The sequence below is a fragment of the Vespa crabro genome, chromosome 3 (genome assembly GCF_910589235.1).
Source record: "Vespa crabro chromosome 3, iyVesCrab1.2, whole genome shotgun sequence".
Lineage (NCBI taxonomy): Eukaryota > Metazoa > Arthropoda > Insecta > Hymenoptera > Vespidae > Vespa > Vespa crabro.
The window spans coordinates 10,453,734-10,468,733 of record NC_060957.1 but is presented as its reverse complement, the minus strand read 5'-3'; the positions used below and the strand labels follow the sequence as shown (position 1 = coordinate 10,468,733).

The 15,000-nt window shown below is 28.4% G+C and overlaps 1 protein-coding gene across 1 annotated transcript in view; it reads right to left on the bottom strand.

Moving 5' to 3' along the window:
• LOC124422772 (G-protein coupled receptor dmsr-1-like) overlaps window positions 1-15,000 on the bottom strand; it is a 22,217-nt gene that overhangs the window by 6,498 nt on the left and 719 nt on the right. The window contains exon 1 of the mRNA XM_046959658.1: window positions 13,448-15,000. This exon is cut by the window's right edge and continues 719 nt beyond it. Within this exon, the coding sequence (XP_046815614.1) occupies window positions 13,448-14,498 (1,051 nt within the window). The 5' untranslated portion in view covers window positions 14,499-15,000. The remainder of the gene's footprint in view (window positions 1-13,447) is intronic.

The window sequence follows — 15,000 nt, the reverse complement described above, 5'->3', positions numbered from 1 at the left end:
TTTCTTGCTTTTGTTCTAAGATAGAAGGTATAATTTTGTGGTTAATTAAAAATTTAACGCGAATCTCTAGGAGATTGAGAAATAATGATCTAGGTCATACGCATATATATATATATATATATTATATATATTATATATATTATATTTATCCTTCCACACGCACACACACACACACACACGCGCGCGCGAACATACACATATATGTACATAGAAGATTTACACGGACTATTTTATTTCTTATATTCGTTGTTATCTTTAGTCTTGTGATAGTGTGGGATGATATAGGACACCCCAAAACAACATTGAACTTAATTGGAACAATTTTCGCATTGCACGTTTCGTTTAATGAATTTTTTTTTTCTTTTTTTTTGTTTTTTTTTTTTTTTTTACAGAATTGGAAATATTAGTTTAACAAATTGATTTATTATTATCCAAGGCTTCACGAAGAATATACTGTAATTTTTTTTTTTTAAAGTCCAAATTTGTTCATTACGTATAAATGAGAGTTTTGTTCAAATTGTATCCAGTTTATAATTTTATACCAAGTGAATATGACTTGATATTAATTTTGAGGCCTGTACAATTATGGATTATTATTATAGCTATATTATTTATAATAAAAGACGAAAGGACGTAATATTTTTTTCATCAATAAAGTATTTCATCATAGATCTTTTTTGTTTTTGATACATCCTCCAATTGAAATTTCATATATGTTTCATATGTTTTATGAATTTCATATATTGTTGATAAAATTGAACGGATATCCAGATAAAGCATCGTAGCATGTACTTAAATCTGACTCAATTTTCTTTGATTTGAAACATTTGTGTCGTTTCGTTTTTGATCTCTCCATTGGATCTCTTTATTTGCGTTATTTCAATCATATTCTCTTAGATCGTATTCTCTTAAAATGAAATTCCTCACGGATGAGTTTATTCTTTTATACTTTCAAGATCAATCTTGGAAAAGCGTGCGTATGTATGTGTATGTTCACATATGTCCGTGTAAGTGGTCGCGCGTGGGTCGTCTATGTGAGCGAGTGATATATTACGTTTACGTTTTTTTGAAAGTTAAAAATCGATGATCGATGATGCAGTAATTTGTCTCTACGAAATTTGACGTCGGAAGCTTTAGTTCGTGTTCTTTTTACTTTTTTTGTTCTTTTTTTCTTTTCTTTTCTTTTTTTTTTTGTTTTTTCTCCTTTTTCTTCTTCTTTTTTTTCTTATATCTTTATATAAGATTTATTTACGTCTTTTAAATATTTTCAATAGATATTTGAAAAAAAGAAAAAAGAAAAAGGAGAAGTGAATGAAAGTATTACTTATTGCTCGTCGTTACTTTTTCGTTGTTAATCTTTTTTTTCTTGTTTTATTTTATTTTATTTTATTTATTTTTTTTTTTCCTTTTTCTTACATTATTGTGATTCCAGTCATTGTACTCGTACGTAGGAAGAAATTTTCGAACGCAGGATCAATGCAAAATACGAATCGTATTAAAGAAGCGAAAATTTGTTTGGTTTTTCTTTTTCTTTCACTTGCAATGTTATAAATCAAAATTCTATATATAAAAAAAAAAGTTCATTGTATTAAAAACAAAACAAAAAATACAAAAAAATAAATAAAAAGAAAGAAAAAAAGGAAAGAAAAATCGCGATAAATATTGATAATTGAGTTAAAATTGTTAAAATATCTATCGATCTATCTATCTATCGATCTACCGATTTATCGATCAATTTCAATGAGAATCACTGATATTATTGGGATTCGATTCATTCGATACTGACATTGTTTCCATAGAGCTCGGTACAAATTAATCATGTTTTAGTAGAGTTAGCTGGAGTATATCTAATAAATGGTGACACGTATATATCTACATCTGATAGTATCTCAGTGATTCTCAATTATATCATTGATTAATTATTACTTATTACAATAATTTTTCAATCAAACAAAATTTGTCATTATTTATCTTAAAAAATTGTTCGTTTGCGATTCGTCATAGCAACTTTATCGAATTTTTTCGATATTATTAATAATAATTTATATCACATAAAAGTGTAGAGAGAGAGAGAGAGAGAGAGAGAGAGAGAGAAAGTCAATATAAATAATAAAAAAAATCGAGATGTAGAGAACAATGTTGTTAAAATTTTGTTCGTATGAAGTTGACTGCTACGAAACAGTAATAGGTATTTCGCAATCACACTAGAGGATTTTCCTTGTTAAACAGAGAATGACGTAGTAGACACATTCGGTTGTTCGATTTGAAATTTCAACGATTTCGAATGACAACGTCACAGAATATGCTGATACCAAACACACAAACGATTCCATTACCATTTCTATCTTTGACTGATTAATCCAAAATTTTACAAATAAAAATTCTACAAGAATTCCCGTTGGAATGCTATTAGTAAAAGAATTGGAGAGAAAGGAATGTGTGTAAGTTTATATGTGTGTATGCGTGTCACAGAGAAAAAAGTATAAGTGTATGAGAGAAGGAGAGAGAAAAAAAATGTGTGTTACGCACACATGCGTAAGGAAATGTGTGTATCTGTGTATGTGTATGTGTATGTGTGTGTGTGTATGTGTGTGTGAGAGCTAGAGAAAGAAGAAAGAGAGTGTGTATGTTGCGAGAAAAGTTCGTGCGTGTGTATGTGCATGCGTTTGTGTGAAAAAGAGAGGGAGGGAGAGAGAAAAAGCAAAGAACTTTTATTTTCGAATTCTTCGTTTCCTTTCACGTTTGTATCGAACCAACGAATAGATTTTGTGCCTTTTTCTTCTTTTTTTTCCTCTTTTCTTTTCTTTCCACTTTTCTTTTTTCCTCTTCTTTTATTTCCCTTTCCTTTCTTTTTTTCTCCTCTTTCCAATTGCACATCAGAGAGAGAGAGAGAGAGAGAGAGAGAGAGAGAGAGAGAGAGAGAGAGAGAGAAAGAGAGAGAGAGAATTACGTTTATCATTTCATTATCGGCCTCGAAAATGTGCCAAATGTATTCGATGGCATATTTTTTTCTTTTCTATTTCTTTTTATTCTTTTTTTTATTCCTTTTTTTTTTCTTTTTAATAAAAAGGGGACGAAATATAAATTGATACTCCGCGAATAAGTTAATAATACAAAGTAGAAAAGGAAAGAGTGAAAATATAGAAAGACTTATATGTAGAAAAACAAAACGAAAAAAAAAAAAAGAAAAATAACAAAAAAATAAAACACAATCGAATTGATTCGATTTGCTTAAAGTTTCTTTGAGATCGCATAATCCCGCATATTGTTATTGTTGTAACGTAAATCAGAATAAACCATTGAATCGTACCATTCGAATCAAACCTTCTTTTGTATGCAACAATATTGGACGGAATATGAACATGCATATGTATACATATATATATGTATATATATATATATATATATATATATATATATGTATATGTATATGTATATGTATACATACATATGTATGCATATTTATATATGTTTCAACATAGTGTTAGAATAGTCATTTATGCAGAAGAGAAGAAAATAGAGAGAGAGAGAGAGAGAGAGAGAGAGAGGATGAGATTCTCTATCAAGAATAATCTCGAGTATAGGAATATATTAGTATTGTGTGTGTGTGTATGTGTGTGTGTTTGTATGTTTGATGAAAGCAGAAAATATCGAAATCGATCGATATAATGTATGTACGTTTTGAAAAGAGATGTGTACATAGAAAGACAAAAAAAAAAAAAGAAATGAAAGAAAGGAACAAAACAAATCTCATTCCCGATAAGTCATATCGCCATTTTCGATGAGTGTTTATTTACATTGGTTATATAGACAGATATGTCAGATCGTTTGTTTATTGCGAATAAATTTGACTTTGAATTTTAAAGGTGATCCGGCCATTTCAAGGATTTTACATGTTATTGTATTTCGCTATCGGATAAAGTTTCGTAGAAGTGTGTCAGTAACATTGCCGTAATCATCGAGTGAAGAAGTATTAATTATTTTAGTTCAATAAATATTAATTATTAAAGTGTCATTTGTGAAATTTGTTTAAACGTTAGTATATGAATTATTTGTTTCTTTTTATAATTATTATGTATAATAAAAAATATCAATATATATGGTGATAATATGTTTTTTTTTACTTATATATATATATATATATATCATAATTTTTCATAATATCTTTTGTTATTATATTATAAAAATCGATATAATAAAATTTTTTCTTTTTCTTTTTTTTCTATAGCCTTTTTTTATTTTTCATCTTTTTCTACATATATTAAAATTAATTGTATTAATTTTTATAATTATTTAAATAATTCTAATCAAAATATCTACGTGTACATAGTTTATATAATTTTCATTATATCTTTATATTAAATTTCTGTCTCTTTTCAAATTGATAAAATATTAACAGAATAAAAAATTGTTAGGTGTTTCTATTAAAAAAAAAAAAAAAAAAATAGAAATTTCATATAAAAAGAATAAAAAAAAAAAAAGAGAAGAAATAATATCTGACAAAAGCGATCATAAATTTTTGTCGATAATAAATCCCGTAACACGTTTGTAGAACGTTTTTATGGCCACCATGGACAGCAATATCGATTGATTCCATATTATTTTTTTTCTTCTTCCGAATTCCGTGATATCAAGAAAAGTATTTCTTTCCATATATCATAGAAGTTATATAAAATATCCGTCTATAATAGAACGAAGTATATGAAGTCTTGTACAATGTACTTTGAGAACTGTACGTTTTTTTTATCCGCGTACGTTTTTTTTTATCCGCGTACGTTTTTTTTTTATCCGCGTACGTTTTTATAGAATCCATTATAATGTTTATTTAACGATAACATTAACTATATAATATAACATTTCTTTTAATATTACGTTACACAAGTATTATTTCAATATGATAAGAGTCACGGGTATAAAAAAAAAAAAAGAAAGAAAAAAAAAATAAAGAAATAATAATAATAATAATAATAATAATAATGATAATAAAAATATTGATATTAATATTAAGAAAATTAGAATAAAAATTTTCCGGAGCTTTTCTTCATTTTCTCCTCTTTCTATTTCTTTTTCTTCTTCTTATTCTTATTTTTTATTGCACACATCGTAGACAATTTTTATTCGACATAGCTTCTTCCTGGAAATGTCTTCGCTTTTAATTAAAATGAAAGTTCTTCAACCGTGATTTCGGTTCACCGTGGAATTCAACGATCGTGCTAACTTACGAAGGAAACTAATTGTAAGAAAAAAGAAAAAGAAGAGAAGAGGAAAGAAAGAAAGGAAGGAAAAAAAATAGGGAAAGAGAGAGAAAGAGAGAGAGAGGGAGAGGGAGAGAGAGAAAGGAAGAGACATATAGATAAAGAAAGAGAAATAATGACAAAGGAAGAACAAACAAATGTTTATTATGTTTTATGGTTAGCGGATAGATGTTGTCGATCCAAGCTAATAGGTCGGAAATTATTTTTAACGATCATAAAATGTCCAAGTCGTAAACTTGAGGAACGTCGAATTTGAAATTGATCATAATCATTACTCAGATTCAAGTACAACTTGCATGTATATATATATATATTATAGTGTATTTAATATGAAAAAAAAAAAAAAAAAAAAAAAAAAAATTGAAAGAAATTTTTTTACCATTAGAATATTTCTATAGATATACCGGAATATTGAATTATTTATACGGTTATTGTATTAATTTTGTATTCAATTATTATTATTATTATTATTATTATTAAATAATGAATACCAATAATGATTCTATTATATCGTAACGATATTTTATTTATTAACTAATTTTTTATTAAGTAACTTTACAATAAATTCTATTGCTTGTAATTATTCAATAAAACAATTAATTAATTTATAAAGAATAGTAGTAAAATAATAAACGTAAATAATGTAATGATACAAAATGTTAATTTTACATATTTTAATTGGTTAATAATATAATTATTTTAACTTTTAAGAATACGAGTATAAATAAAAAATGTAATAATAAAATTATACAAAATGATAATTTTATTATTTCAATTGAATAATAATATAATTACTAAAAATATTAATTAATAAAAATAATTACTAAATTACTAAATATATAAATAATAATTACTAAATAATTAAAAAAATTTAAAAAAAAAAAACAAAAAAAAAGAAAAGAAAAGAAAAATACTAATAGTAATTTTTATTATTAAAATAATAGGATTTTACTATTACAATATTACTATTTCTATTATTATATAATAATTATATCGATTAATAAAATTACGAACAAAATATCAATAACAAATAAAATATGTTATATCAATAATAATAATAATAACAATAATAATTAGACAAAGAATTATGACACAATGATTGTATTTAATTATGACGATGGTGATATCGATAATAATAATGTCTGTATGTCAATATGTCGATAAACGAATAAAATATGTTATATAAATAATAATAATAATAATAATAATAATAATAATAATAATAATAATAATAAATATAATAATAATAATGATAATAATAATAATTTGACAAATAATTATGATACAATGATTGCACTTAATTATGACGATGATATTAATAATAATAATAATGTCTGTGTATAAAGGACACGAAGTGGAATATATTACCATATTATCATTCTACTATTGTTCTATTCAACGATGTTGTTTAATGTATGCGTTTCCATATAATATATATATATATTATATATTATATATTATATATTATATGGAAACGCATAAAACGCGTTGTATATTATATATATAAGTGCATAGTATGTACATTATACATTACATACATTATATGCATATATACATACATACATACATACACACATATATATATATATACCTAATTATTATAGTTTTGATCGATTAGATCATAGTCCTTGTAGTCTCGTTAACCGTTAAATCGTCTGATGAACTATTTCGTTCGCTTTTACGAACGGAATTGTATTCGTCGAGTCGATCGAGTAATTAGCGATCGGTCATTTCACACGATTAATCTCTATGATATAAGCAGGGCGGTTCTATTAACTCGCTTCACGAAATTAGCTTTCACGATCAAACGCGTGCCTTGATTTCGAATATATCACATTTTCAAAAGTTCATCGACTACGATCTTTGCGGTGTAATAAAAAATCAATTAAAGTCAAGATATAAAAATGGGAAAAAAGGAAATAATTATAACTGGGATAAATTGTATTGATATAAATGCATATGTATAATGTAATAATAAATGCATATACGTGATTAATTTTTTAAACGTATGTTATATACGGAAATGCGTGATAATTTGATAAATAATGTGTATGAAAAAAAAAAATATATATATATATATATATATATATATATATAAATTGATATTAGATGAGAAAAATGTAATAATTTAATAATAGTATACATGGATAATAAAAAAAGATTAAGAATAAAAAATAAAAATACGAAAATTAAAATGACTGAGCACAAAAAATATTTTATGTGCAATTAATTCAAAATGATATATGTGTATATATCAATATAATATTATATGTACTATATAATAATAATAATGATAATAATAATAATATATATATATATATATATAAAATTATTATACGTATAACATGTAATAAAATGTACTATATAATAAATGAAAATTGTTCATGTATCTATAAAAAAAAAGAAAAGAAAAAAATAATAAAAAATGATTCTCATTTTATACGTCTATACATACGTACATATGTACATATACATACATATACATACGTACTTAATACACACTTTTCTTTCTTTTTTTTTTTTTTTTTTTCTTAACTATAATCAACAACTTCACCTAAATTTACTTGCCCTGAAATATTTTTTGATTGTTCTCTATTAAATTGAAAAATCGAAATTGTTTCATTCGAATCTTGACGATTGATGGGAACAAAATTAAAATACAAAAAAAGAAAAAGGAAAAAAAGAAAAGAAAATCATAGAAAGAAAGAAAATATAAAAAAAGAACATTAAAAGAAAAACATAAGAAATGGTAATTAAGGGAAAAGAGGGAGAGGTGGGGGCGAGGAAAAAAGTAAAAAAGAAAAAAAGAACAAAGTAAAGAAAAGAAAAGGAAGAAACAAACAAACAAAGAGCAAATGAAATAGAATGAATCATTTTTTACGTGTATGTGTATACGTGCGAATTAAAATTTTTTTTTCCCTTCATTTTCCTGAAATGGGATGATCGTTAAAAATTTTTCAATGCACACAATGCCCCGGCATTTGCTGCCCAGGATTGATCAATATCGTATTATATTCTTAAGAAAAAAAAAAAAAAAAAAAAAAAAAAAAAAAAAAAAAAAAAAAAAAAAAAAGGAGAAAAAAAAGAAAGAAAGAAAGAAAAAAAAAAAAAGGCTTCGCGCGGCGCGGCTCGAATCTTCTTTATTCGAAGCGACGTTGTACATTGTGGAGGAGAATCGGTTGAGGGGGTGATTGAGAGACGAACGGGCAGATGGAAGGAAGGAAGCTGAGGGAAAGAGTGGTGGAGGGTATAGGAGGGTGTAGGAGGAGGGTGGTGAAAGAGGATGGAGGAGGGGAACTTCTGAGCTACCTTTACATGAAGCTTCGCCATGAAGGCGAGAGAATAATAGCCGCATCACGTGCTTGCACTTCGTAAACCAGGACAACTTTGCCACTCTGAAGTATTGAGAGAGAAAGAGAGAAAGATAGAGAGAGAAAGAGGGAGAGAGAGAGAGAGAGAGAGAGAGAGAGAGGGTGGTGAAAGGGTGGGTGATATCCAGAAAGGCTCGCGTTTATGCCTTGCTCGTTCACGATTCGATGCATCTTGGAAGATGTTAGTCGAACTTCGAAGAAGGGAAATCTTAGTCCAGCACGCTAAACCTGTCGTTGAGTTTCTCGCGTTAAGAAAGTCATCGTAGAAGAAAGCAGACTGTCCTACGTTGTACGAACTTGATATTGAAAAATGTAAGATATAACTAAGGAGGAGGCTGGAATTGAACGACGAAGGAATGAGTGAAGTAAAGGAGAACGGGATAGGGGAAGGGGGGGGGGGAGAACAGTGGTCGGGGAACTTACGTAGATAAAGCTCTTGGAAAGGCTGTCACCGAGAAATCGGGACTAATTCGTCTTCGAGGAAACTTAATTAGTAGTAAAGTTGATGTATCATTAGTTCTCTTTTCCATTTTTCTTTTTCTCTTTTTTTTTTTCTCTCCCTTCTTTTTTTCCTTCATTTTTTGTACCTCTCTCTTCTTTTTCCCCTTCCTTGACTACTTCCTTCCATTTTATTTTTTTTCTTTTTTACCTGCTACGTTTTTTTTCTTTCTAATCCCTTATTCTTTTAAAATGCGAAAGAGCGAGATCAATCTATCGTCTTTATGGATTTTTCGTTTGTTACCCTTTCTTTTCCTACTTCTTCTTTTTGTTTTTCTTTTTTTTGTTTTGTTTCATACGAAAATTCCTCATTCATTCCTTCGATTTAGATTTGTATCGTCGTAGTATTAAATTTTTCGTTTGTTCGTTTCGTTCTTCTTCTTTTTTTCTCTTCTTCTTTTTTCTTTTTTTTTTTTTTTCCTTTTTGCAGAACTGATTACATCGAAACAATTTGTTCTGTTCTTTTTTTTTTATGTTCACTTCTGTCCAACGTGCGATTTATATCGTTACATTAAATTATTCGTTCGTTTTAGCTTCTTTTTTTTCTTCTTTTTTTTTTGAGGACGATAAATCCTTTTCTATTTTTCGATTTTTCGAACAAAATTTTAATTCGTTAATTAATTAATTCTCTTGTTTTTTTTTTTTCCTAAGATTTTATCGTTTAATGTTAGGAATAAATACGTTGATTTGTTTTAGTTATATAGTACGAAACGAATTTTTTTTTCTTTGTTTATATATATATATATATATATATATATATATATATATATATTCATTACCTTTTTTTTTTTAATTTAATAATCTATCGTTACGTTGATTAAATTTGTTTCTTGTTCAATGTAATCAGAGCAATGTATATATACATATATATATATATAAGAAAAAAGAAATATATATATATTTTCTTTTTTTGTTTATGTTTCTTTTTATCATGTTTTTATTTATTTGCTTCAAAAAATCGATCATTAAATTTTCTCACGTATGACACAGTAACATATCCTTTCATTCTTTCTTTTATTATTTTTTTTTTTTTTTTTATTTTAGATATTTGTTTAAGGATTGATCGTTCTATTGGATATAAAATCTGTAACCCATTTAAAATAATATCAAACTAACATGTCCCTATTATAATTTTTATTTTCTTTTAACTTGTAGTTGCTTAACGATCGATCATTATATTGAAAGAAATTTAATTTTCATTTCAGAAATAACTATACGTATTTATGTATGCGTACGCGTAGGAGTGCACGTGTTTTAAAATACAATATGTATTTTTTTGTCCTTCTTACTTTTTTCTTTTTTTTTTTTTTTTTTTTAATTCTTTCATTAATTTCTCCAAATATTTATAATTATATTAACACGTTACAAAGCGAATAAACCAATATTTGTATTCAGTAGTCCATAAATGAGCAAATTAACATATGCGCGCATGCGCGTATACGCGTGTTCCTATACATGTAATCGTACATACACAATACGATATTCGAAAGATAAATAAATTATTATCTATTGAGATATACGTTTAATCGAGAAACGAACTCCAATTAATGGAGTAGTACAAAATTGAACTGAACTGAACTGGATAGAACAGAACAGTACAGATCAAATTGAATAAATTTATTTATCTTTTTTGAAAAAAAAAAAAGAAAAAAAGAAGAAAAAAACATTAATTCCTATTACTCTGATTTTTATTCGTTTTAATCCTACGAAGAAATGATTTGTTTTTGGGATAAAAAGAAAAAACAAGAAAAAAAAAAAGGAAACAAAAAAAGGAAGAGAGGAAAAAAGAAAGAAGAAAGAAGGATGGGGGGGGGGGTTGAGACGGCTGAAAAATGTACTTACTATTCGCGTCAACAAAACGAACAAAATTTGTTGATTTTTCTACAAAACATTAATTCGTACCATTGATTTTTATTCGTTGTAATTCTGCGGAGAGATGATTTGTCCTCGGGATCAAAAAAGAGAAACAAGAGAAAAAGAAAAAAAAAAAAAAAGAAAAAAGAAAAGGAAAGAAGAAAAGAAGAAAAGAAAAGAGGAAAAGGGCCGGAGAGGTTGGGGGCGAGGGCGGGTGGGAGGCTGGGGTTTGAGGAAAAGATGTACTTACTTTTCGCGTCATCAGTCAAGCGAGATAAAAATCTGGTCGATCTTTTACTATCGCAAGTGGAACAAAGAGCCGAGTCGATTAGTGAAATGAAAAAGGAGCTAAGCCATCAGTTCGATTGTATGGACCTTGCGGTTTCACGGTTTTCGACGATAGTTAGTTAGAGAGAGAGAGTGAGAGAGAGAGAGAGAGAGAGGGGGAGGGATAGAGGGAGAGAAAGAGAGAGGGAGAGAGAGGGAGAGAGAGAGACAGAATACTAGAATAAGACAAAAAGTTAGAACACATGAAACGCATCGAAACAATGGCTTATTTTTTGCAAGCCATTGATAATATAAACGAGAGAAATATAACTTGTCCCAGTTTTCATACAAATACACACACACACACACACACACACACACACATATATATATATATTTGTAAGTATAAAGATATTTTATATAAGTAATGTATAATATATGTATTTATGTAGATATCGTGACCCATATTTATAATGTTTTATTAGAGATAATCATGCTATTCTTTCTTCGACCACTCGACTACTCTCCATTCACTTTTTTACAAACTTTTCGTAATACATGGTACTAATACATTTTATAGAAAGTTTATGAAGGTTCAATTCGTTAAAAAAGGAAAATATAAAGGAAAGAAAAAAAAAAGAAAAGAGAGAAAAACAAGAAAGAAAGAAAATACAGACAGAAAAGAATTAAATATAATTAAGAATTTTTATTCAATACGTTTCGTTCGAATGCATGAACGAGCTCTGAATGCGTTTTTATTCGTATCTCGTTTTCTCTCAAGGTCGTTCACGTGCGTCCTCTAAATATTTTTATAATTTCTTTATAATTTCTTATTCTTTCCTTCTATCTTTTTTCTATCTCTTCCTTTGAAAATAATCGAACATGCTTAATAAAATTTTAATTAAGGAGAGAGAGAGAGAGAGAGAGAGAGAGAGAGAGAGAGAAAAACGAAAGAAACAAATAAAATTAAATAAATAAATTAATTAATTAATCGATCGATCAATCAATCAAAAGGGAAACGTGTATATTCTTTAGGAAGAATAGCATCGAGCTATTTTCGAGTTATTTATTGTAAACGTCTAATTATGTCTTATTTATTTTTTCTCTTCTTCTTCTTCTTCTTCTTCTTCTTCTTCTTCTTCTCCTTTCTTTCTTTTTTTTTTTTTTCTTTCTTTCAATAATAACAAACACATTCACTCTCCTCTCTCTCCCTCTCTCTCTCTCTCTCCTGTAAAAATGGGAGCACGATTTTGTACGAGGAAAAAAGAAATAGAGATTAAGAGAGAGAGAGAGACAGAAAGACAGAGAAAAAAAGAGAGGAGAGAGAGAACGGATAAATTTAATGAGAAACAAGAACAAACCAAATGGGAATATGATACTGCCGATAAAACGTAGCAAACGTTTCTTCCATTCCCCTGTGTCATCCTCCCTATTCACGAATCGACTTTTCGCGATAATGTGCCGTCGAAAGGTTCATTTCGAGAATAGATACACGGATTATCTCGTGGGATTAAGATGAACGAATCACGTGAGTTTATCAAAATGTGTATTTATGTGTATCGACGTCCCAACGCTAACTTCTTTTCCCTTCTTTGAATTTCGGTAAATAAAAATGGAAAAAGGAAAAAGAGAAAAAAAAGGGAGGGTGAAAGAAAAGGGGGAGGGAGAGAGAGAGAGAGAGAGAGAGAGAGAGAGAGAAAGAGAAAGAAGAAAAGAAAAAAAAACCAGGAAGAGGGACAAAATAAGAAAAAACGTCGGAAAATCGAATTATTCTATACATTTAGCGTTGCAAGGATAATAATAAAAAGAAAAAAAAAAAAAAACAAAAAAAAAATAAAGAAGAAAGAAAAAGAAGAAAAAAAGATGAGAGAGATAAAAGTATACGTTAAGATACATACGCGTGCGAGTAAATATTATTTTTGCATGAATACAGAGGAAACATTCATAAAATAATCACATTCATATAGAAAAAAAAAAAAAAAAAAAAAAAAAAAAAAATCAAAAAGAAAATATTGAACAATCGTGTGAGAAAATTTTGGTACGATTCCATTGAATTATTTTAAATTTTATTAGCAAAGGAAAGAAAGAGAGACAGAGAGAGAGAGAGAGAGAGAGAGAGAGAGAGAGAGAGAGAGACACAGATAGACAGAAGCTACAAAAAAAAAAGGTTACGAAAGAAAAAAAATTTCGGCAGGAACTCACCTAACATAACGTAACACGTATGAAAGAAGCTTGAGCCTAATATGACACTGAGCAAACCAAGTACACCCTGGGGCAATTCGGTGAGCAAGAACAATAGTAAAACAGCTAATAACATCATCGTCGTTCTATCCGTTTGCCTTTCCTTCTCCATGTTTCTATTGGCCTTTTTCTTTTTCATTTTTGTTTGATCGTTCGTAGCTTTATCCGCCAATCTTTCGTCGTTAGTTTTCAACGCGGTAGTAGTCAATTTCTTTCTACGTTCTTTAGCCTCGAGCAATACGATGACCAATTTAATGCTTAAAATGGTCAGGACCATGCATGGTATTAATTTGATAACGACGCTGTAGATCCAAAAGTTCATTTCTTTTAGCATACCATTGACCATCGGAGTTTCCTTTAATTTAACGAAATAAAGGGTCGTATTCGATGTATTATTATATATACTATAATTCCAATAATTATTATTTTGTACGTTGGTCATATTAACGTTCATTCCATTCTCATCCAATAATTCGATTTGCGATCTTACCTCGGTCGTTATGTATAATGGTATACATAGTATAGGACAGAACAGATAAGCACCTACGATCGCTATTATCGTTCTCCTTTGACTACACCATTCGTGATTTTTTTGAGGATGCGCTACAGCTATGTATCGCCAAATAGCAAGTGTTAATGTTAAGCATATTGAGATTGTATGACAGACCTGTGCAAAATTCGAATGGAATAAAACGAATACGGCCCAGCCGTACGTAAATGTGTCCCTTCTTGGACGACGATAAAGATAAAGATGTATAGCATATGGTATGTATTCTATCATAACCAATAAATCAGCAACCGCTAAACCAGTCAATATCATATTGGTAGGTGATCTCATATCACGTCTTGTAAGTACTGCTATATTCAAACTGTTCGCTATGCAACCAAATATGCAAACTAATAGACTTGCCCAACCATGCACCTGTGCATAATTAGAACGAAACGAATCCCATTTTTTACCGCACTCATAACCAGTCTCATAATCCGAAACGTTCGTAACGTTGGTATTCATTTTTTCTTTATATTATATTATTAATTTAAACGATCAATTTATTTTAAGTTCTTCGTTATCGAGAAAAATTTTCCTTATACGCGGAAAAATCGAACTTTAAATTTGGAATTTTTTATCGACCGAGAAAATTCGATCTTCTTCACTTTTTTTTCCCTTTTTTTTTCTTTTTTTCTTTTTTTTGTTCTTTTTTTTTTTGTTTTTATTATCTCGGAGATTTTCTATCGCTTTCCTCTTCCCTCTGTCCACTTGTATTAGTTCTTGTAGTATAATTAGAAAACACGCGAGATCACTTTAATGTTTGATAATTTTCCCGTAATTTTTTTCAACTGATACAACGTGAAACCTCGAATGAACGATTATTAGGAGATCGTGAAATCTCGATTAAGGTCTTCTCGATCGCATTTCCGTTTTTTATTCAATGGCAATTTAACGGAAAGTTTCACAATCTGGAACATTACAGTCGTTGCTTTTGTTCCTTTTCTTCTCCTTCTTCCTCTTCTTC